The 25292-nt window shown below is 38.0% G+C and overlaps 2 protein-coding genes across 2 annotated transcripts in view; one reads left to right on the plus strand and one right to left on the minus strand.

Annotated features, from left to right (window-relative positions):
- SPATS2L (spermatogenesis associated serine rich 2 like) overlaps positions 1-12555 on the plus strand; it is an 80297-nt gene extending 67742 nt beyond the window's left edge. The window contains exons 9-13 of the mRNA XM_021400540.1: positions 3285-3343; positions 6341-6450; positions 6999-7101; positions 10615-10835; positions 11172-12555. Of these exons, the coding sequence (XP_021256215.1) occupies positions 3285-3343; positions 6341-6450; positions 6999-7101; positions 10615-10835; positions 11172-11570 (892 nt within the window). The 3' untranslated portion in view covers positions 11571-12555. The remainder of the gene's footprint in view (positions 1-3284; positions 3344-6340; positions 6451-6998; positions 7102-10614; positions 10836-11171) is intronic.
- Positions 15432-25286, minus strand: KCTD18 (potassium channel tetramerization domain containing 18). The gene is made up of 7 exons (XM_021400541.1): positions 25188-25286; positions 24533-24730; positions 23061-23272; positions 22278-22471; positions 21026-21120; positions 20486-20588; positions 15432-18908 (listed from the first exon to the last, which is right to left on the minus strand). The coding sequence occupies exons 2-7, from the start codon at positions 24687-24689 to the stop codon at positions 18377-18379; spliced, it is 1293 nt and encodes a 430-aa protein (XP_021256216.1). The 5' UTR covers positions 24690-24730; positions 25188-25286; the 3' UTR covers positions 15432-18376.

Consider the following 25292-nt stretch of genomic DNA (forward strand, 5'->3'; position numbering starts at 1 on the left):
AAAGAGTAGGACACTTAGGCTTTTCCTTTCACAGTATCTGAGGTGAAATATGAGTGCTATCTCCCCAGGAGCATCTCATATCTTTACAGCACGAGCATTTCCTGTGTCCTGGCCACATTTGCCACATTTGAATATTCTCTGTGTTAAGTCTCTTTCTTTATGTGTTCCTTCAGTAGTGTTGTCTCCTTCCTGAAACTCACATCAAAATCATCTAGTTATTAAAATCAAACAGTGCTGAAACCTATGCTCCAAGCTACAGATGTTCACCTGTGGTGGACAGTTGGCAAGATGCTCTCTATAGATAAGAAAGGAATCAAACTGATTCCTGCTCAGCTTCCTTAATAACTGACCCTTCTCTGAACTAAGAAAAAATGTGGCATTTCCTAGAGCTGGTTGGCTTATGACATTTCAAAGGAAACATTAATTTCCTCCATTATTCTATGCGATGTGATAGTTTGATTTCCATGCTGAGAAATGTAGCTGTACACTTCCAGATGAGAATTAGTATGTTCCATTCCTAATGTGGAGAGAGAATCTGTGTCCTCAGCTGGAATGAGTTAGTACAGCTGCCTTTTCCTCAGGGAAGGCAATCCCATGAAGATCTGTCCATTAAAGAAACTTAATTTATTACGTTAACAAGCCTGATACTGACAAAGGCACCAAATTCATTTTTTTCTCTGTATTCCTTTTTCGCTGTAGTTTTTTGATGTCTGTTTATAACTACAGATTTTGTTGCTCCATCGAAGTCATCACAGTCCTGGCCTCTACTGCTGCAACATCCAAATGGTTTCCTGAAATGTTTGTCAGTGACCACACTAAAACATTAGGACTGGAAAACTGTCTAGTAACAGATGAGATCTGACTATAAAATATGAGAAATATACCACTGCTATGACATTGTTCTTATTCTGGTATTAGAAGTGTTTTTACTTGGCATCAAAATAAAATGTTAGTGGCCAAGTTGTTTAGCCAGGATGTGTTGTTGGAGTCGGGGGAGGACAGTCAGAGAATGACCTGGGCCAAAATACAATTCTGATGAGCTCTGCTTTTGTGAGCTTGCTGCTTGAACACTTTTTTCCAGCCAAAATTTTATATAACCTGTGGGGTACACTAGGGAAGAATTTTTGAAACAGAAATAGCAAAAGCAAAAATGTGCAGACTTTTTGAAGATAGGGGAAAGTACTGAAGACGATAACAATCTTTGTGGAGGATATAAACCGAGTGAGAACTTGCGCAACTCACTTCAGTCACCTGCTGTAGAAGCGAAGGAAGTTTATTGTACCACGTAGTTACAAAAGATTAACTGAAAATGAATTAATTCTGGAAAGCTAGCTCTATTCAGATTAAAGAGCTGAATTATCACCTGACTCTTTGGAGTCCAAGATTAATGCTTATGCCTGGAGAACACTGCCAGCCAACAGGAATAAATAGGTGCTTTTGTTGTAAGACTGTTTCTTAACTGATTTTCTCTACCTTAAAAGGTCATGCTGTTTCATTTTCTCTTTGGCTTTTGGGAGCCAGTGTGACGGTGGCATGGTTGATTGATAAAACCTGAGGGTAGGACTCCGCAGAACTTTGGTTGCAAACCTCCTGCATGAATTTGGTTAATTTGTGGGAAGGTGTTCAAGAAGGCTGCGTGGCACTTGAACCTTATCTAACTGGTGAATTTCTGGCTGAGTCAGTTGTGTGTCTTCCATGTGTTGCCTACACTGCCTGCTCGTTAATTTTGACCTGTTTTAGTCAACAGCCTGTGCATCCTTCTCTCCATAAGTCTTTTGTCCTTGACTGCTGCCCACTGAACTCCATAGGATCTTACTTTCTTGTTAAGGATGTTTTAGACAAATGTTTTGATGCTGAATTTTCTGTAATGTTTTTTTTTGATGGAAGCTATTTCACATGGAAGGAAGAAAGATGAGGCAACTCTGCATGTAAACAGCTCTTCAAAACCCCAAAGGCTGTTTAGTTTTCTCTCAAAATCCTTCCTATCCTCTCTCCCACCTAAATGCCATCAACTCACATTTCAAACCTCGTCCATCCCACTGATCCTAAGAAGGCCTCTGTTTTCACCAGTATACACTGTGCCATCTTGCAATACAGATTAGATGCTGAAAGCATGTGTAGAATAACAAATTTGTGTGACAAACTACTGAGAGATCTTGGGCTGGCTCTCCCTGCCATGGCTATGTCAGATTTCAGTATGTTATATTCTGGAGATACTGTGCAGTTTTTCTCAAAAAGCAAGCAAATTTCATGTAGCTGTTTTTAGCTCTTGGAGTCCTGGTATCCTCAGCTGGGTGCACAAGCTTGCACTCAAGGATGATTTTACTGAAAGAGCTGAGAACTCCATTATTCCTTTGTGTGTGAGCCTAGATTTACTCCTGGTGTTTGACCAACTTCTTGCAGTTTCTCCCCAGCTGCCTGAGTTTACTCACCTAGGCAAACAGAACCATTAACATTGAGAGTGTTTATTAAACATGAACATGGCTAAGAATAATCCTGTGAGGGGAAGCTGGAGGGGCATACCAGTGTGCTACCCACTGGAAAGCAGTCTTGATACTTCACTGAATGATGTTGCTGGATTGGTGTTATGAATGTTTTACCAGACCTCGTCTGCTCCCAGTAGACCCACCTGATCAGTTTGCAGTTCGATAACTAAAAGTGCTGTCTGGGATTTCACACCAGGGGCTTATGAAAGGAAGAGCTTATGAGATCTTCAGAAGGCCCTGTAATAGGAGAACCACTCCTTCTAAGACTTTGGTGGGTGAGGAAGCTGTCTTCTGTCGTAGAAATATTTTTAGGCTTATTCACATCACAAACTATTTTCTTGCTTACTCTGACAAACTTTGCAAAAATGTCTCTATAGGAAGAGAAACAGCTCTTTCCATGTGCTTTTATTTCTGTTTTATTGTCAGTACAGCACTGAAAGCTAAGCCATATTAACCTGAGCAGCAGCAGAGGTGTATCTGGCTTAATTAGAAAAGGGACTGTTTTGTCATTTGCTGACTGCTGGTGCCCAGGTAGTGCAGAAGAGGTAAAGCAGGGTGACCTCCACATCTGTGCAGGCACACAGGCAGACCAGGAAAGTGCCTGGTTAAATTAACATGCACTGATTATAACTAATTTTTGAAGTGAGTGTGCCTAGCTTCAGCTTCCACTTTTGAGATCTTTTTGATTTCATTACTTCCCATAACTAAGATCTAAAGACTTTGTGTAGTTAGCTTTTGATGTTGATGGAGTTCTGGCATGGACTAAATGGTGGTTTTCTTTTTTTCCTTTTTCTTTAGCATCATAGACAAAGAAGTGTCGTTAATGGCAGAAATTGACAAAGTTAAAGAAGAAGCAAGTAAGTACAAAACACATCAGGGAACTTCTGATATAGTCATGTAAACATTTGTTTTGTTTCGCAGAAAACCACCCAATATATCAATTCAATTATCAACATTCTCGCATCTTTCGTTATATGCATATTCTTTGGTGTCAAGCTGAGAGCTTCTCTGTAGTTTATGTCTATAAGGTTTGTATATCAACGCTTCAGTATTATAACATTAAGGAGAACAAAAATTTGCATGAAGATAGATTAAAATTATTTGTTTCTTCTACTTACTTAACACAGATTTTTGCTGCTCTTTTTCTCCCTTATTTCTGTGTTTTGTTGACTACTTTATTTTGATTTCTTAATCATTGCTTTTGCTTGCTTGTCATAATTTATGTGTTACAATGCTGGAAGTTGCTAGAGGAACAGGTTATTCTGGTTTTGCATACCTTTAAGGGGTAGTGATCGTGCTCATGAATTAGAACAATAAAAAATCAAAACCCAGATGAGACATAGCATTCAAGGACAAGTAATTAAGGGAATACATTTCAATAGAGAAAGTTAAGCACGGAACTAAGGAATAACCCAAGTATTGTTGGAATGATACTTTGCCTAATGGATTAAAATACTGCTGACATGTATGCATATAATCCTTTCATTTGTTTGTGAATTTAAGACCCTCTCAAGGGGAGTAACAAATTCATGCAGTCTTTTGAATGTTTCATGTGTATTTAGAACTCTCACCGAGCTCACGAATGTATACTAGTTAAATTATAAAAAATATTAAAATCTTCTGTTGCTACTTTAAGTCTCTTACAGTTGTATATGTATGGAGATTAAAAAGAATGAGTTGCTGCAGCAGCAATTGGCTTTCGTTTATGTTTGGAATTTTGTATGCTAACTTTTCTGATGCTAACCCGTGGAGGAGTTGTGGATGGAAAAGTGCTTTTTACCTGTAGAGACTGCCATAATCAGCTATGGAGCACGTGCTCAGTTCCAGGAAAACCAATGGCAAAATTCCTATTGATGTCAGCAGACATGGGTCCAACTCCATAAACAAAAACACATTTTGGAAATCCACAGTCTGGGGATGATGGTATGATGGCCACTTCATTAATTTTGGGAAGGGACAATAGCCATTTTTGTGGAAAGTAAATGTAATTCTTATCTACAGGCACGCAAGTGCTGTATTCACGCATGGCAGGTTTCGTTTCCCTGCTTTCATGCTGACTTGACACGCAACATTAGATGGCTTCTGTACCTGTGTAGTTTCTGTTGTCTCTCAAGGCTGTTGTAGGCCTGTAAAGTGCCCCCAGAACTTTAGGCAGAAAGTTCTTGTAATACTATAACATTCTAACCAAGGCTTACGTTATTATTTTCACATCTCTTTGCTGCACTGGAGAACTATTTTAATGTGGGTAATCTTACTCTTACTGTCAATACTGAGAAAATTTCCAAACATGATCATTCCAGTTTTTGTGAAAATGGGTATTTGGCTGGCATCTCACTCAGTAGTCAGTAGGAAATGAGATCACATGGTTTGAGTGGTCACTTCAGCAAAGGCAGTGCTGACCTTAGGGAGAAACAGTATTATCATCACCTAGAATAAACAGTAAAACTATTGGGCAAAGAAAAACAGCTAGTAAATTCTTCATGTAATCCAATAAACATTTCTCATTCTTGTAGTTTGTATTCCACAAAAAGGAAATTAAAGATCAGCTGGAGAGACAGATAAATGCCTGCTCTTTCCAAAGTAGTAATGTAGGCAGAGGTTTATCAGCAGGTTGAAGGGAGCTGTGGCCACCCCCTGCCTTCCTGTAAGCTGTACCCTATGTGACACATGCTTCTCTACCGCATGATGTGGTTGCTCCCATACAGCTGTACAGCCACTGCTCCATCTTCCCTGCACCTGCTGGACCATTCTGTACTTCCAGAGGATGCTGCCATTGAATTAAATAAATACTAGTGGGTTGAGACATAAAGTCCTCCCCCCCAAAAAAATGATATTATAAAGTATGAGCTGGTTGAGACTTGCCAGGACTGCTCTGGAATTCTAAGGGAAAGGAAGGCAGGAAAGTCTCAGCATCTGCAATGAAATCTCTGGCCTTACGATACTTTACTACAGCTGCCACCCACTTACATATCTGTAGACATAAGCTGCAGACAGGAGGCTACAGTTGAAAAGGCTATGATTGCTAGTGTCTTATATGTAGATGCTGTTTTTCCTCCCTTCTGTAAGTGCTCACCCCACCAGCCATGAATCAGTCTTTTACATTAAGTCACCGTATAGGTAGCAGAATTTGCAATTTTCCACTAAAATTGTTGTATGACACATTATCCTGAATGTAAGTGGACTTGCTTTGTGACTCATGGTTAATCTTTTCCTGTAAAAGTGTAAATATTCATCACTTCCTTATACAAAATATATGATATGGACAGTAGTGAATAATTAGTACTTTTTCATAAGGACTGTTGGCCTTTGTAAGACTGCTTTGCCTAGAAGTGGTGGTGTTTGTAATACTGCTTTGCCCTAGAAGTGGCAGTTGTTCATAATCTGTACTTGAAAGCAAAATTGGAGTGCCAGTGATTTGAACATAAACCAAATATGAACAGATTTTTTTTCAGGGGAGCTATAAGCCCCTATATACATAAAACAGAACATTTCCTCAGAAACAACGCTGCTGGCTCAGGGAATGTATAATGTCTAAATGAAAAGCTGCCTGAATTGTGCTTAAGAATAAGGCACTGGAAGACTCAGAACAGCATGTCTCTGCCGTTTGTCTAAACATTGGAGGATTGGTATAACTTTGATTTTGTGGCAGCTATCCCCTTTTTGAGACTGTTTTCAAATGTCAGGCAGTTCAATTAAATACACTGATTGTCTGTGCAAGCAGCATCGTATTCTGTATGGCTGAAGTGTGGAGCATGTGTGTTTCCTTCGTGGTACAGTGTTAATACCTCAAGAATAATGAATTACAGATCAATTCAGCTTCATAGCATTAATTATTGACTATTGATATTTGGCAGTGGAAATCCTGACTGCTCGGCAGAAGAAAGCTGAAGAGCTGAAGAGACTGACAGACCTAGCCAGTCAAATGGCTGAAGCACAACTGTCTGAACTCAGGGCTGAAATTAAGGTCAGGTATTCACTTTTGCTTGAGCATGTGAGCTGTCTGCACAAAAGCGAAGAAAGTGCTATAATGCTAATATGTCCAGGCTGCTCATTCCTCCTGTGGACCAAAGGGTAACTAGCTTTCTGTGGGGAAGTTGTACCTTATTAAAGAATTACAGGGCCTCTGAGCAATCTGGATATGCTATCAGAGAAGTGTAAGCTATCCCTTCAGAGGCGGAGCAGTGGAGAGTTTTGCTGTTTGTGTATCATTTATCAGACCCAGTTTACGAGTAAACCTGATAGCTTCGGGTTGAGTTGATCAAATGCACGCATCCCAGTGAAGTGACCCACTTCCAAAATGCGGGACAGATCCACCTATCGTTGGGCACTGAGAAGTGTCATTTGGTAAGGATGTGAAAATGTTTGATTCTGCATAAAGATCCTGCCAACAGGACAGTGTCAAGAGATTGCACAGCCTTAAAGTGGACTTAAGATAAGTATTGATTGGTCTCTATAATATCTATATAGTCTTCTGATCAGAATGCAAATTACCATTAATCTGTATTTCTGCAGCACTTTGTGAGCGAACGGAAATACGATGAAGAGCTGGGCAGGTCTGCCCGATTTTCCTGTGACACAGAACAGCTGAAGACCCAAATTCAGCTCTGTGGAGAGAGTAAGTGTTGGTGGTTTATCGCACCTGTGATCTTGGAATGTAGTGTTCCAAATACTTGTCCAGGAAATGCTAGGCAGAGGTAATGGCATGTGTACTGCCAGTGCATGTGTGCGCAGCAAGTCTGACATGAGTGTTATGTAAACACAGAAGGTTTGTTGAGCATGCACACACCACTTTTACAATATTCACCGTACTATACACAGTATATATATGTTGCACAGACCATCTGCATGTACACAGTTGCCTTCTTTGTTAGAGATTTTCAGATATTACTGAGGTCAGTTGGAGTTTTCCATCTAAATGAAAAGTCAGCTGTAGTGAATTCTCAAATTCAATATCTACTTATGAATAACTAGTAAATTGGAAGCTTCTCTGTGTGAGCATAGTATTATGAGATCAATTCATGTATCTCCTGCTAGGAAGCAAGTTCCCAGCTTTACAGGAATATTCACTGGGTTTTTCAGGAGCTAAAGGTAATCCCAAATACTAATTTTATGAAACCATCTGCCCTTCTGCATGGAAATTCATATCCATCTTCTGCTCCATATATCATCTTCCTGACATGAAATGTGAGATAGACCCTTTCTCATCTTTTTCAAGCTTTTATCCCCCCCAAAAAGTAAATGGTATGGTGCTTTGTCCCATGTCACCTTGCTGTATGATATTCTATCAGCACCATCAATCAGGAGAAAAACTAGTGACACAGTACCAAACTAGTGCATTTTGGTGAAAGGAAAATAATTTTAGGAAGAAAATAAATAGTATTTCTAAGGAGTTACTAGAAACAGAAAAATAAAAGAAAAAAAAAAGATGTAGTCTGTCAATGCAATCTTGTGATTGCACAGCTAAAGAACTGACTCCTGTGAGGCATAACTGATTTAATTTGTTTTAATTTTAATAAGAATTGCTTTTGCAGAACACTTTGGAGATCTGCTAGGCCCCTATCCTGTCTCTCATTGCTGCCAACCCAGAATGTTCCAAAGGAAGGCATAAACTTCTCAGTAATGCACCCAGTTGTTCACAGTGACCTCATTGCACCTATCTCAAACCCTCAAGCTCAAGAGATTGAAAATTTTGCATAGCTTATCCTAACCAACAATATAACCACAGCTGCTGTTGATCCTGCAGTCTGTTCTCATTCAGCTACTCTCCTCAATAACTTCCAGCTGCAGTTAATCAGGAAATTAATTATTTGTACTTCATCTTAGCAGAGCATTATTTAAGTGTATTCAGGTATAGACCCATTGAAATCAAGTCAGTGAAGTTCAAAGAACAGCTGTTAGCAGGGAAGTGGTGCCATCTTCCAGTTGACAGAGAGAGCACTGGGTGTCTGGAGAACTTCTGGTCTGTTCTTAGTGACCTTAGAAGAGATAACTTACATACTACTGGCATGTCTTTGCTAGGAGCTTTTCAAGTGTTTCTTTTTGAAGCATCCTACAGTGAGGTCTATACCTTACTTAGGAGGTGCAAGTTTGAAGTACCCTTCAAGCAAAGATGATACCAGGCCTGTAGCTAAAAATAGCCATTATTGAAAGCTTTAACATCAGCAATAACCAAAACCCCCACCTCTGCAAAGGTAAGCATGTTCCAGCACAAGGAGCGGGAGTGCATTGGCAGCATAAAATCACAATGAAGGACAAAGAGGAGCCAAAGTAATTGGACTGACATTTATCCAGAATGCTTGCTGGTGGATTGTACCCCTTGTACATCTTTTCTGTTAAGAATATGTTTTTATGTCAAACACTTGGATTTGTATGTGGGCTTCTGTGTAAGGCAGTCTGTTTTAGGGAAGAGAAAGCAGTAGCATTCAGTAACAGCATACCTTACAAACCTTATGACAGAAAGTGCAGTTCCTTGTGCAGATCACTGCATTGTTTTTGGGAAGAAGACACCTAGTGGGAGAATATATGATGTAGCTTAAGTTAGTAGGAGCCTCAGAAAGCCACCCAACAAAACAGATGATGCTCAGTTGCTAAAATTACTCCACATCTTCATTCTCTGTCCTAAAAGTTGAAAAACTGAAGTACCTACTAGATAAAAGAATAGGTGTCTTTTTCTAGTTTGTCATGTGCCAGAAGAAAACAGGGAAATTACATAATCAGAAAAATCAAAACCGTAAATTAAGATCAAGAGCTTTACTTCAGTAGCCTCAGGCTCCTTTTTGAGGCACCATTGCACAGAAGCAGACAGCTCAAAGAGCTTGTGGAAATGCAGAGAGGTAGGAATCGAGGATTTGTTTGGTGTACTTCACATTCAGATACGGAATTGGTCAAGAAATCCTCTGATTTCAAAATACTAAGAAGCAGAGAGCAGGAATATACTGAGATGAACACTAAATGGTTCTTGATAGTGCTAACTTTGCCATGGTCTGTGTGAAGGGGACTAGTGTGTTGCATTCAGTTCCAGTTTGATAGATAGCCATGGTACAGAAGAGTCTTTATTAACCATTTATTTGGAGAGTCTGCTGCCTGTTGCTCTTTACTGTATTTTCCTTTTTGAAAACTATTTAAAAATACTGAAGAGGCTTTCATAGCTATTAATCGTGTTGTGGTTGGTATATATGTAAACTGCAAGCTCCAGGCTCTTCAGCTTTCATTATCAGTGAGTGATTTTGGATCACATTTGTGTGTGGCATCTTCAGGCACAACTTCCTTTGACCTCAGGCAGTAGAGAGTTACTGGCATACCATTCTCTTCCTTCCCATGTTTCTTCCTTTGTTGCCTGAAGACTCCTATTAGGAGCATTATTGATAGAACAGCAGTGTGAGGGGGCAGTCCTGACAACACATGGATTTACTTTAACTGGTTATAAGTTCACAAGCAAACCCATAGGGGCCAGGAATTTTGAGAAATTTTCTTGGATAACCAAAGCCCAGGGCTGACAGTCACCAAGGTTTTCGTACTCACTGTTGGTGAAAAAGTTTGGTGAATTACAGTGTTGTCTACTTTAGTGGAATAGGCAGTGGGTCTATTTTAGCTGTTTGCTTTGTGGGCTTTGAAACAATTCCAACGTTTGCACAACACATTTTTAATTCTTAAATAGTGCTAAACCAACTTGCAGTCTCAAAAGCCCTCTGATGTAGTCACAAGCTGAACTGTCTTCCAGCTAGCAAGGTAGCTCTCTAGCCTCTCCTTATCCTGGTCAACCTTCAGGTAGCTGCACCAAGGAAAATAATTTCTCACATTTACAGTACAAATGGACAAAGTAGTATAACCCATAGGACAAGCACAAGTCCACAGGAACCAGAGTGTTCTGGCCTTCTGCCAGCCTCGTTCCAGCTTTAGTGCAGCTCCTCCACGTAGGGTTTTTTGTTTAGAGACACCCTTAATGATGAAGCAGTTTCAGAGAAGTAAAACAATATTATTTAATTCTGACCTAGTTATCTAGCTTACTTCATTATCTAAAGTAAGACTTGAATGATGCTACAAAAATTAACTGTAAGCAGGATAAGAATTCAGCCTCAGATATTGATCATTTAACAGGTAATAGAGAATACTTTTTTTATTTTTATAGTTTCCCACCCAAAGAACAATTATTCCTCGAGAACACCATGTAGTTCGGTGCTGTCTTCACTGACCTCACATGCAACAACTGGCAAACAAAATGCACACACTCGGAAGTCCTCTAGTAATGCCAAGAACTCTGATAATAAAACAGCCAGCACTAAAGTACAAAGTCATCATTCTTCCAATCCTACAGAATCTTCTTCCCAGGGAATCCCAACAAATAAGCAGGTAAGAAACTAGTTATAAACTAAACTAAATGGTATCAAAAATATCAGGAAAATCTGCATTATTGAAAGTCTTCACTGCAAAATCAAGTACTTGTTTTTAGTCCATATTTAATTCACAATTTTCAAAAATATGGAAACATGTTTACAGGTTTCTCAGATGTAACATATTAGTCATAGCTCAGTTTTTGTGTTATATCAAAACTATTTCAATACTATTTTCTCTCTAGTTACACTGATAATGTTTTTCTGCAATTTTTGTTAATTCCAATGGCTGTATTTCTTTTATTACTTTAAGAATTCAGATAGCCTAACAATTATCCAATTTCTTTCTGTGTAGAATGGGCCTTCTAGTCAAAGACGAAGATTCAACCCACAGCATCAAAATGTCCGTCTCAATGGATCTCTTAAGCCACAAGGTGCCACTAATGAGGCAGATCAAAATAACATGAAGAGTGGCTCCAGGTCTGAACACAGAAGACAGCAGCATAACAATTTCAGACCTAAAAATAAAGGAGCTATGAAAAATCAGGAGCAGCCCGCAACTGCAAGGACCACGGAGAATGTGACACATCCAGAAAAGCCCCGACGAAAGCATCATACAGCAGACACCACAGATCACAGGCCTTTCCGAGGCAGTGTTGGCAGGGTGTCCCAATGCAATTTGTGCCCTTCAAGGATGGAGGTCTCTGCTGATACCACTGTTCTTTCAGTACCAGCTGTGACTTTGGTGGCTTAAAATGTCACAGTGAAGGCAGGCAGAAAAATCTTCTCATTTTAGTTTCTTCCTCAAGATGCTTGTTGATGAAGAAAATAAATTGGAATACAGTCATTTTAAATCTGTTGCTGCTTAAAACTTATTGGTATCTTCATTATTTACTAATTATCAAAATTAATTATACTTTCAAAGCTTTGCCCAATATGTTCACAGTTATTTTGTTGTGAAAGTACAGAATCTTACCAAAGCAGCATATACTACTTAGAAGAATGAAATCTAGATTGGAAAAATAAACTCAGAATTAAATTCACAATAGCAAAAGGCTTGTTGTAGATATGTGGTTATACAGTCAACAGTATTGTTCTTTAGAGCAGCCTGTGTTAGAAGGATCCCAGGACACCTGTGTGCTGTGGTCTGCAATGAAATCAGATAATCTTGTAGAATTTTTCTGCAATCTCTGTACACCTCTTTATTTCTGTGCATGTATCTGTGTGTGCATATATACACACACATACATACACATGCATGCACACTGTATGCACACAGTATTGTTACATACAAGAACATTTCAAAAAGCAGCACATTTGATTTTAGCTTATTATTCCATAAACAGAGATCTTTAGACTCACCTATAAATTGTACTAAATGTATTTCATATTGGTATTTTTCATTGACAAACTATTTTTATGAAAATGCTCATTTCATTCAAGTTTAGATTATATATAGTCATGGCTATTCAGATGCACAGCCCTATTCTCCATCCTTATCTTTTCTATGAGTAGTTGGATTTATTTTTTTGCATATGAAAAATCACAGGTGTTCTAGACTTGAATCCAGATTATTTTTCTATATTTTTTGCTGTAGGAACCATCTGTCCTTAATGAGAGCTATGACTAATAAATTTGTTACGGCAACATGCAGCAGAATGTGGAGGTACATATTTGAGCAGATACTACATCCTTCTGAGTTTTCTATTAAAATAAAAATCCTAGTGTTAATGTTCTGATTATGTATTTCAGAAAACTTGTTTCTTCCAAAAAAAAATTAAAATCTTCTTTCTAAAATATTCTGGTGTTTGCTGCCTCACAGTACCTAACCAGTTGTGATCATATTCAAATTACATTTGCTTAATTCAGCTGGTGTCAGTGGGAGGCTTTTGGTTTGAGTTTGGCTTGGACCAGGCTTTTGCTTTTGGCTAAATGTCAGTGCCACAAGTGCACAGAACAGCACCTTCCCATTAGAGTTGATCTTGGACAAACCTATATTAAAAGTTATTATTGAAAATAGTAAGGTGTCAGAATCCAGACCTGACATCGAGTGAACTAGAGGCCTGGGGGTCAGAATCAGAGAAGTGTAAAAGGGTCTGTTTCCCACTGAGGTCAGTAAGAGTAGGACACTTTAAACATTTATTGTTGGTTATTGCTTTTTACCCATTTCCTCTGCCTAATTTCCATTAGCTGACTACACACTTTCTTTGTACTGAATTCCACTTTTCCTGTGTACCCTCAGAAAATAATCTCAAAGTGTAAAGTGAGGTACATTCCCTATGAATGATTTTGATTCTTTTTATTTCTCTCAATATCTGTATAGTTTTCTATATGTGAATGATGGTAAAACCTGGGTTTACAAGGCAAATAACTCATCTTCTAGAATAGTGGTGATAAAATAAGTATTCATAGGTAAACACTGGCTTTTTTAGCATTGCAAACCCTTCTCTTGTCTGGGTTAATTACCTATCAAGCTTTTAGGCTGAATGTTTTAAGTAAATGGAACTGAAATTCCAAAATCTCTGTATTGTGCACACCCATCAGAAAAGTATATTTTCAAAATTTGTCTTCTGCCATAGAGTTTGACCTGTAACATCACAGTTAGAGATGTAATTACAATATCTGTATGGGTATTACACCAGAACAATATTATATTGTTACACAATTTCGGGAAGTTACTAAAGATACCTGTTGTATCTATAATGACTTTTACTCCTTCCTTATAGCTTTTCCACATAACAGGATTATTGGAAGTTATTTTATTCCACAAGTCAGCTTCCTTACAAGCAGGGTTCCTCAAAACAAATTAAATATGTAATATAAGTCATAACTCAGCACAGCAGAACAACCTTGAGCTCTTCAATACGAGCTTCTCTCTGCTGTCCTAGAGGCTTAGTACATGACAGATCCAGGACTAACAGGTAAGAGGCAGCATTTATCTTCAGACTGTGACACAAACACATATTCTTTGATGAGAGATAAAAGTGTGGATTTGGCTGGTTCTGGGAACACTGCAGTCTTGACACAGCAAATATGCTTTACTATTGCAGTGCACATTATAACTATTTTACATGGCTGGCTCTGAAACATAGCTGTGTCAGAATGGTATCCCTTTATCTTTTTACGTTTCTGCTAGTTTTTTACAGGTTTTGTACAGGCATCAGTAAGAGAATTAAGGGCTGGACAAGCCTTGGCTTTAAAGCCAGCTATTTATCTCCTTAAGGCCAGCTATTTTCCTCTTTTTAGAGAAAAATAGTTTCCCTAATTTGCAGAGCAAATACAGTTGTTTGGCATCACTGAAACATGGAATTTCCACTGCGCTTTGTACTGTCTTTTGAAAATGGAAACACACCCTAAGGCCTGGTATTTTAAAACAGGTTCAATCTTTTTATCTTTTGTGTACAGTCAAATTGAGATTAATGCTAGAACTCAGCAAAATGAAGGACCAGATATGTGGCTGGAAAACTAGAAAGATAATGTAATTCAACATAGCCAAGCTATATTAAGCAAAACTTTAAAATATTTTAAGATGTTTGAAAAAAAGGGTTTTTTTTTAATGACTTAAAGTCACTGGAAATGTTGCTCTGGAACTGAAACTAATAATTTTGGAAATGATAAGTTTGTACTCTAGTTTATACACCACTTTCCCGGGTCCTGCTGTAGGAGAGCAACATGGTCTGAGCTTGGATGGATAGCATTTCCTATGGTGAGTCTGTTTCCCCATGTAGTGACTGCGATGTATCAAGAATTTATAAATCAGCTGTACCTTTAACTTCCATGTACTTATCCCTGCAGTAGAGATATGATGGGCTCCAGAGGCCACATGCTCCAGAACCACTGCCAGTTACCTACCTGTTGCCTATAACAGAAATTTGCTAGAAACTCAAGATAATACAACTATTTTAGTATAGCAAACAACTAAGCAAACTGTACTAAAATGTTCATGAATATTGTACCAGAAACTAGAATGAGCTAAAAGATGCACGTAGGAAAGGGACAACTTTGAAAATGGTCAAATTATTGACACGTGGCCTGGTGAATTTGCAAAGTATTACTCAGCTAAGTGATAAATGCTGGTGTAAGCAGGCAGATGTTTTTCTTTTCTTTTCTTTTTTTTCTTTCTTTCTTTCTTTTTTTTTTTTTTTTTGCAAAAATAAAGTTCAGTAGGAAGTACTTAGAAAAGAGCAAAGGTTTGTAACATCAGCTGTGCCTTTTTCTGCTGCTTGACATTTTGCTAAAAGCTGTTGCCCAAAATGAATCTAGATCTTTTGGGGACTTTTCTACCACATATTTACAGAGCTTTACTTCTAGCCACACACTCACTGTTTAACTGCAGCTATGGAATAGACAGCATCACTCTCAAGTTTTTGAAGGTACAACTGGCCTTCCATTGTTGCCAGGTGAGAATTTGTCCTTGATGGATTGAGAATTGAACAGACAAATTCCTCCTACCTCCTGGATAATGTTGTCATTTCCTTTTGGCCATAGGAAGATTTGTACTACATGATGTTTATTATCTAAAAAATTTAAGTGGGTTTAAAGGAGTGAATGAACAGCTTGAAAGAAGAAAAGAGGTACCTTCATTAGGAGCAGTCAGTGTGTGAACAGTCAGTACTGTCTTGAGAGAATCATCAGTTGTTTTATTTGCAAGTAACTTGAGCTGTATTTCATAGGGAAGCTTCTCTGAATTAATACCTAGTGCACAGAAGCTCATTTAATTGTGTTGTGTTTCCATGGCTCTTCAGCTGAAAACAAGCCTGATGAAAACTCTCCCTGAGAATCAGTGTTAACATGTGCCCCTAACAGATGAAATAATGGCTGCTTGGTTACATCAAGTACAAGTTCTCCATACTCTGAAGCATACAGATAGCATTACATCTATTTGAAACACATTCTGGTGATAATAGGCATTTTGCATCACAGGTTTAATCATGGAGAAGTAATTTTCTAGAAATTAATTTGGAATTGTATTTTTCTACATGATGCCATATCATGGCTGGTTTGGAAAAACAATAGTGTGAAAGTGAGGACTAAACAGCTGGAAAATTGACTGTGACAGGAAAGAGAAAAGCATCAAAGTTCACTAGTGTAATCCATGTCACCCTTTAGAGTGCAGCTATTAAATTAATAGGTTGAATAATCTTTCTAAATATGGTCTCTTCTATAATGAGTGGCAATTGTACAAAGATGTGAAGCAAGCCATCATCACTTCAGTTGACTGTACCAGCTGATAACTCTCTGAGTTGGACAAACATTAAGAAAACTGTGGACTTGGAAGAAACTTGGGATCATACAGATTTGAGGAAAGTTTGACCTGCAGGGAACTCTCAGACTTGCAGAGTTTCTCCTCTTTGTTCCAGGCCTCAAAAAACAGTCTGTTAGCCAGGTTAAGAGATGACTAATTGTTGGATGGGCAAGTTTGTTTTCAGCTCTCTGCCTCTCAGAGAGAAGATTAAATGCTGTTTAATTTTACTCTTTAAAAGGCTTTGGGTGGATATAGACAAAGCTTTTATAGTCACCTTGAAGGTTCAGCGGTTATAAAGCTGTTTAACATCAGTCCATCCATTACAACAAACAGTTAGCAAGCTTAACAGAGATTAAAAATAATGATAAAAAAAGACAAAAGTGCTTACTTAAAAAGCCATGTTTGTATCTCATCCAATCAAAAAATCAAGTCTCTAAAAAAATAAAAAATTTGCTCTACCTCCCCACCACAGCCACTTTCATTCACTATTTTATCTGCTGAAATTAAAGGGAGTGATTTTTTTTTTTTTTTTAAACCACAAGTCAGTATGTCTAGGACAAAGATGAGACTCATTAAAGCCACTAGAATGCAAATGATATGAATGTTACATGAAAAATACTGTACTACCAGAATGATTAAACAAACCCTGAACTAGCATAGGCTTAGGAAGTCCAACAGAATTAGTCTTACTCTTGTACACCTGCAAGAATCCATACTCGTGAGCTTTTGTATGATGTTGAGAGAAGCCTACAAATTCATCAAAAGTTGAAGAGGAAGCATTGTAAAAGGACCTAAAGGTATACAGTAAAGGGCTCAGCTATTCGGTAAGTACTGAAATAAAAGTCACACAGAAGATAGTTATTTAAAAACTGCTTTTCAAACAGACTGTTTGGTATACATACTGTCAATGATGAATTGCATGCTCAAAGAACAAATTACATTGTTAGTATGTCCCTTAAGTTTTTCTGGTCTTAAGTGAATCTCTTCTGTGGGGTACGGAGAGCCTCGGCATTGTGGCTTTTTAGGCTTATTGCAGTAGTTGAAAGATTTTAAAGGCAGACTGGTCTTCAGTATATGTGTGAATAGCACAAAATTACAATATTGCTCACCTTTACAGTAACTATCATTCATGGCAAAATGTCTCCTTAAAGAGTATGTTAGCACATGAAAATTTGTTGTTTCTCTTTTTTACTTTGCAAATGAAATTTCAAGTCCTTCTGGTTATGATAAAAAGCCTAAAAACGTGATTTCTTCTAAATAACCTAGAAAATAAAAGACTTAACCAAATTTTAAGAACATTTCACTTTGGCAGTGTGATAGGACTTCTCAGCATTAAAGGCCAGCTGTATTTACTGTGTTTACTGTATTTACTTATTTACAAAAGCATTAGCAATGGCAAAACAGTACCCAATCATAAGCAAACAATTGCACAAAATGAAGCCAAATGTGGGAAACTTAAACAGCATTGGTTTAAACAACCAAAAGGATTTTTTAAAAGGTGAGCCAAATTCTGCTTTCCTTTGCTGATAGATACAGCAACTTTTCAGTGTCGTTGCTCAAAATGAACCCTAATATAAGCGAGGACAAGAATTCCTGCAGCAGTGTAATATAGAATACTAAAGCTGCACCACTGCCTGCAGCAGCCTTGCTCTAGCGGCATGTGGCACCCCAGTAGGAAATTACTGTGCGTATGTCTCAGGTCTAAGGAAAAACTGCCTTACTACTCCCTAGCCATGTTCTTCCTTCCCTGCATTTATCAATTTTCTGTGTATGAGTAAAGATGGTCCCTTTAATTGCTATTAATAATAAAACAGCAACTTATCTTCACCAAAAGTACCAGTAATTGTGCATTCAACTTAAAAAAAAAAAAATCTTTACAGTACTCAGTATATTGCACACTTGTGACAAACTTGAATCTAATAACTGGTACTCATTGTTTCTATTTTTCCCCTACTTGAAATATATGGATTAAGGGAATTAACTGTAATTAAATTTGATAAGCATGTTGTGTTTTATGCTGTGCACATATTCCTTTAAAGAGGTCAGTTGTACAGCCTGATGCAAATATAAATGAGATACCATAATATTAAACATGCTGTGTGTTTGAGGTTTTTTTAAGCCATGTTTCTTCCTCCCAACTTCTAAAAAATATTTAGAAATAAAATCAGCAAATACAATTCATTTCTCCCTGTGCTCTTCACTAACTTTTTCACCATGATTTTTTACCAAATCCTTGAATAAATGACAACACGAGATGATGAGCTCTTCTTAGGCAAGGTGTTCCCAAGCTGCACAGCCTGTCAGGCAGTCCAGCATTATCCATCCACTGTACTACTCTTAAGCTTAATACTCTCTGCTAACACAGCCGATTCTTTCTTGTTTAGTACCGTAGTAGTAGTAGGAATTTCAGCAGCAGCTTTGTCCTGTTCACTTGTTTTACTGGACTCAGATGATGACTGAGATGGTGTCACAAGAAAAAGTGGAGTTCGCTTCAGCTTTACTACACGGTTGCTTACAGGCTTTCTAGACACCGAGATCTTGAAAGTCATTTGACACGATGCTTCATCATCAGCACTCTGCTTTCCATGGGGCACCTGGGAATTGCTGGGCTCTGGCGTGCATGTTGTGGACACAGTTTTAGAAGCTGCTTTGTGCAGTATCAAACTTTCATTATTTGGTCGTTTAAGAGTTACTGCAGAATGCGAAGCACTGCAAGCAGCTACCTTTAATGAAGCAGAATTCTTGACTTTGATATGTGTACTTGTTGAGGGACCTGAGAATCTAATTGGCTTGGGACCCACTTTGCATGGTATATAGTCTTCCACTTCAGAGAAATCAATTAAGCGTCTGTAAAACAAAGGATCTTAACTGAAGAAACAGACTATGTATTTTAGGTAATTTTCTTGTAATTACAAAATCAACAATGCACAAATCTGAAGTTCTATTAATTTTTGCTGGTTCCAGTATCACTTATTGTGCTCAACTGTTCATCACAGCAGTCACGCTTGCCTTTGCATTAATAGTACCAGCAATCTCTTCTACCTCTGTAACTGATGTTACACACTAAAATTGGTAAGAAATGGTGCACAAACTGCTATGTGAAAACGAGTGAGGAAGAAGGCAGGAGGAGTTACAAAAAGAAAAAGTACTACAGATTTCATCAGATAGAAAATTCAATAAAAACGAATCTGATATATTTTATCTACAAAAATGTCAAGACCCAGCCACAAAGAAACAAAAGATTTATAATTCACATTATGTAATTTGAGAAAAGAAGAATATCCCTTTCTCCCTTCCCCCTCCGTTTCCAATATGAAGGATTAAAGATAATCAGTTTTTCCAACAAAAATGATAAAAAATCTATGTAAGAAAGCCTGTGGAGTCTCACAGCAACTATAACTATCAAAAGTAATTTTTAAGTAATTCTGAGAACCATTAAAGAACAGAGTAAGCTACACTACTATAGCATTGACATTCTTCAGGATGCTTGCATTTTGGATTTCAAAAGACCTGTGGAATGCCACAGGAATCCATACCAAGAGAGTAAAAAATATAAAAGTGCAGTATTTCTTATTATTACTCTTATAAAAGTGGTATATGGTGACACTTCAAGCAGAAAGCCTGCAAATAACCAAGTGCTTATAATGAATCTAGGAAGGTTTTCCTTAGAGCTCTAAGGTAAAAATGTATTCTCAACATCTGTAGATTGTAGACCAAAAGAACCACCAAAATAAAAGGGAAAACTTAAGCATTTGAAGACTTGGTGTTTTAACAGCTGCCACGTAGTACAGGTAGAATGTAATCAGTAACTATATTAATTTACAATAGTATGTCAAGATGGTGTATGCTTTCACCAGGATTACTGCAGATTATTAATACAGCTTTTTGGGTACAGAAAAAAAAGACAAAACAGAGAAATGGGAGATAAAAAGGCAAAGGTAGTAGTGGAGCATTCAGGAATACATGTGTTCGGCATTCAGTGCAGTGGCCACGCTTCTTCCTTTATGAGCTATGAAAAGCAAAGAATACAGTATCCTAAAATGATGGGGAGATGGGAATTTTCAGTTGGATCACTGTGCTGACGTGGCTCTATGGCTGCTGCTGAAATGACAGCGTGGCCAGAGATAAGGTGAGCAGGATCCTCCTCCCTAGGTAGCAGTAAAGTGGCTGTGGAGTGGCTCAGATAACTGTGTAGATGCATCTGCGAATGCTGCTTTTAGGTAATGTATTGAAAATGGAAGTGTTGTCAGAAGTATGGCCATAAAACTGAAAAAAAATATGCTAGTGTAAAAGTACAGCATCTTAGAAATGTGAAAATCACTTAACCTTTTCAAATTTTCAAGTTCATACACACACACACAAATCCCTGTGCTGTTTTCCATGTTTTCCATTTCATGCTAAGCCACCTGCACAGGTCAGCATACCTTTTATGAACTGGAGGCATATGGTGCAAACTGTTTTTCAAAGAGCGCTCTTCAAGAGTCCAGCATTCAATGAGCTCCTGGGGCACTCTCCAGTAGCTGACACCTGCATTTCAAAGGAACGTTGTATCACTGAGCTGAGAGAACACAGTATTGTGTGTACCTCCACCTGACTAAATTAATGCATGTATCTTATTACCTAGAATTTCAGCTTTGAAACTATGTTGCCAAGTACCTGTGCTTACAACCAGTATGCCTCTAGGATTTCCACCACAATGCTCAGGGTCCCTATCACCTCTTGCACATGGTGGCTCTCACTACATGTATTCATGTATGTTAGCTCACGTCAGCTCGTTAGAACATCAGTCAAGACTTTTTTTTGTTTTCCCTTCAAACAACCACTCTATTGGAGTTTTTACATGCCACATACTGAATTAGTGAAAACATCCACAATTTTATTATTATATAATTATTTGGCAAATCTTTTTTTTTTTTTTTCTGAGAAAAATACTAAAATAGAAGGAAAAAAAAGTAATTCTCTACCTCTTCCTTCCCAGGTGCCGAAAGCATCCATCATCTTTTTCAGTTCAGCTTCTGAGTAATAGCTCCAGATGTATTGGACATTATTTCCAGCTTCTCTAGAAATATTGTTTTTAAGGTAACAGTTATATGGTAACTCTACCTAGGTCCCTAAAAATGTAACACTGATGAAATACTGTTACAGCTATGATAGCTATTATTCCTTTACCAAATTCAAACTATGAAAGGACTTAGTAATAAATGTTTTGTAAAGTGGGTAAGAAAATATTACTTAGATTTCATTGTCATTTCCATAGGAGTTCCAGATCGCCACTCTCTTATTATCTGCATGCCTGTGAACGCCTATTGCTGGAAAAGGTATTCAAGAAAGAATGGATGTTAATGAAAAAAATAATTATAGAACTAATGGTGGAAAATTTATTATTCTAAATATGAGTCATATTTTCAAAGGGAAAACACAGTAGGAGGACAGATAACTGAATTACTATGTACCCGAACATCTCAGAATAGATATTCATTTTCCCAGCCTAAATTTAGGAGAATATGCATCTTAATTATAAACATGATGCAATATCAAAAGCTCTATCTTAATCATTTTGCAGAAGGTGTACAGTGAATTACACTTCTGACTCTGTACTGTGGGACCAAGGGAAAGACAAATTCCTTCCAGACACTCAGAAGTACAGGTCTACTAATATCTTAAAATTACTACTGTAAAAATGCATTAATATTTGTTGAAATGTACATGTTCTTTAAAGAATTACAATAATTTCATCCTCAGTTCTTTTCTGTGTTAATATTTCTTTCTGCTGTCAGAGCAGACTACAAAATAGAATCCCATTAATCACTACCAGCTTTGTGAATATTTTGGGGGACGTTTTCAGGGTTCAATGATAATTCTTGGTGTAAATATCATTGATAATACTTGATCTAAGTATCATCCTAAATTATAATGTAATTTTAAATGGTTGAGACATTTTAAAAACAGTAACTGAGATTTTAGAGCAACTGCGTGCTAGTGACCTTCTGTGGACTCTCTTGAATTCTTGTCCTTTGTGCTTAGCCTTTATTTTGTTAAATGTGAGTATTGTATTAGCTGGGTGTTTTCAAAGCAGGAAATAATCTCATTCCTGCCACTGATTTATAGTATAATAATGCTATGTTAGCTACATAAAATAATATTTAGGTATTATTATGATATGTAAGTGTTCATAGTCTCTTCATAGGGCTTTCATGACTTTGAAAGTCAACTTACCTTTTGTAGATGCTTTTACTATGAATTTTCATTCCTAGCTCCTTATTAATTGCATCAGTCCCATCAGCTCTTGTGGCATACACACCAATAATTTTACTTTCGCAGCTTGCCCCAGAAGTGCTGAGATAGTGCAGGACCCAAACTGTAGGCTTGGTGCAGACTAAATCATAAGAATCGCAGAAATCTAACAAAGCCTGGAAAAAAAAAAAAAAGCAAAAATATTAATAATCATTATGCTTAGTTTTATAAGCTTTCATTCTGGAATCTTCTTAACTGCACTAGTGACCTCTTTTAAGTATATCAAGGATGCAGTTTATCTAGAATACTGTGAGCAGTATATCTTATGGGATGGTAACAGAGAATGTCCTACAAGTAGGAAAAATTCACAGAGCAGCAACAGGAATACCTAACGAAAGGGCAAACCCCGAATTTGAGAAGAAACCTCAGAAGTCTAGAAATGCTTTATGCTTTTCAAGAGGAGATGAATAAGGGAGAGTCTAAAATTGAGAGCTATAGAGAACTATACAGTGTCTTTCTTACTACACAAGTTTTCAAAGCAGACTTGCATGTAAAAGAGTCAGCTTTGAACTGTTGCTGTATTGCAGTGGTGGAAAAGCTGGTGTACTTGATAACTGTGACTGTGTTATCAATTCTAACATTTCTTATCCTAAAATTCTGAATGAAGAGGTAATAAAAAAGTGCTAACTTGCACATACATAGTTTTAGTATCTGCTGCTAATGAATGGTGTGGTACATCTTTAAAAATATAAGGAATATACAGACCTTCTTAAGCTCTACATTTGACCTTAAAGAATATGTCTCCATTTCATTGGCCAAATGGTCAGACAGACTGTATGGATAAGGGATACCAAAATAATCTGCTTCCTCCTGCAATGCAATTCGAATCTGTTTGTCTTCAGGAATCCGAACTTCTCCATGAAGATAATCCAAAAGATATTTAAACAAGCTTCCATCTCGATCAATCAGACAGGCTCCTAAAAACATACACACGATGAACTTAAGATATTGCTTCCAACAAGTGAATACAGATTTCTCACATTCTACCAAATCAAGTAAAGCTTTTGTATAAAACTAGTTTTACTTACTTAGGAGAAGTAACTCTTAGTAGAAGTATACTTTCTCTACTATTTTAAAACTGCTACTTTGTTTCCCTGGAATACTAGTTATTTGAAGACAAAATGAAGTGAAAAATGAAGACAAAATGAAAGTGAATTTTTTGCTTGTTGGGAATGTGAGTGCTATCGCTAATCTGCACAGGACTGTGCCAATATAAAACCTCAACTATACTGCACTTAAGTGCTTAAAATGCAAAATCTCATTCCAAAAGCATTTTTCATTCTAACTGCAGATGTATCCTTTTTTATCTTTTTTTTTTTTTTTTTTCCCTATTGGAGAGGTGTTTTTTTTTTCAATTTTAGATCTAGAAGTTAAAGATGTAAAAAGTAGCACCAGCTTTTGTATGTATCAAGTCTCAACTTCTCTGGATCTTGCTTAAGTTTTAGTTTGTTTTTGTTTCTTTCTTTCTTTCTCCGTTGATGCTGAGCTCAATGACCACACAAAATCACCACTCAAACTGTACACTGCTATATATAGTGTGTTGTTCACTGCAGCTGAAGGATGACAGCAAAACCCTGCCTGTAAAGTTTTAAACATTTCAGATATTTTAAACTGCCAGAAGTGAACAACAAGAAGTCACTACTGTCTATCTACCATAGTTTTACAACTGGGCATACTTTGGCAGTACTTCCAAGTCACTAACAAGGGTGAAATCTGACTCATGAATAGCTTTACTCAAGCTTTCATATCAAACCATGCTGGTCAAAAATGCAGTCTTTACTGGGTACTGAGGCATTCTGAAACAAAGATAAAACCCCAGTCTCCTTGCATAATGAACAGACAGAGCCAGATGCCTTGGGAGAATATAGGAAGGCATAAACAGGACCCGACTTAACACTCATACTGTAGTAGTGTATTTGACAATTTTGACTGCAACAAAGCAGAGCTAAGCACTGTACAAACACGTATGTTTGCAAACAGGAACAGTCCTATGGAATTCCAATGAATTATGCATAAGTCATGCACACGTAATTGTTTTACATCCTGGTATTCAAGAAGCCAACCGATGCTCAGGAAATTGGAAGAAGAGAGACACAATAAAATGGATATGTAAAAGCATGTATTTGCCATACAACTCCCTAGGCGGAATGATTTAGGTGCAGCTTTAACATATTTACCAGATTCATCCATTTTTAGAGGAAAGCGTCCACTAAACATAGAAGCTAGCATTGAATCCTTAAAGCGGCACAGAGACTGGCGCCTGGCGGTGTACAAACATCCTCGCACGTTCAGCCGTAGGATACCCTGCTCCTCTGCAGCCTTGCCCTCTTCCATTGCATTTGCAAATGAGAATGTTAATTACGAGCTATTCCACACTGAAACAGACACAAAGAAGAGTCAATCTAATGCTAAGACCAAAATATCACATACAGATCTAAGTGTTAGCTCAGCTACTATGTTTGTTACATAGTATTGTAAATCAGCTTTTAAAATGTATCAGTGCAAATCGCAAAATTCGAAATAATGTTTACACCTTTACTCAAAAATAATGACATTTATTTTGCTGGAAAACACGAAGTTACTCTTTCGAGGCATATGGAGAGGCAGATTTGTGGTTAGTTATGTGTGAAAGGCGCGCTGGAAGGACGGCAACAAAATGCATCCTAGGAACTCTTGGAGAGCCGCCCCGCGCAGGCCCGAGCGCTCCCTCCTGTCGCTGTTGCCGCTCCGCAAGAGAGGCACAGCCCACCCAGCCCTCCGCGAGCCGCGGGCGCGCACACGCCTGGAAGGCGCCTCCCAGCCGCGCGTGGGGCGGCCGCCATCGCGCGTTACCTGCGCCGCCGCCTCCCCGCGGCCGGAGCGGGCCGGGCGCCGCCGGGCCTCCTGGGCTCCGCAAGATGGCGGCAGGAAGGGCCGGGCCGGGGGCGTGCGAGTGGA

Source organism: Numida meleagris, chromosome 5 (assembly GCF_002078875.1).
Source record: "Numida meleagris isolate 19003 breed g44 Domestic line chromosome 5, NumMel1.0, whole genome shotgun sequence".
Lineage (NCBI taxonomy): Eukaryota > Metazoa > Chordata > Aves > Galliformes > Numididae > Numida > Numida meleagris.

Coding starts and splice junctions, on each gene's coding strand:
- KCTD18 (XM_021400541.1), bottom strand. CDS start 24,689: ATGGAAGAGGGCAAGGCTGCAGAGGAGCAGGGTATCCTACGGCTGAAC. Junction 23,273..24,532: donor TCTAAAAATGGATGAATCTG/GTAAATATGTTA, acceptor GTATGTTTTTAG/GAGCCTGTCTGATTGATCGA. Junction 20,589..21,025: donor CGGCACCTGGGAAGGAAGAG/GTAGAGAATTAC, acceptor TTTGAAATGCAG/GTGTCAGCTACTGGAGAGTG.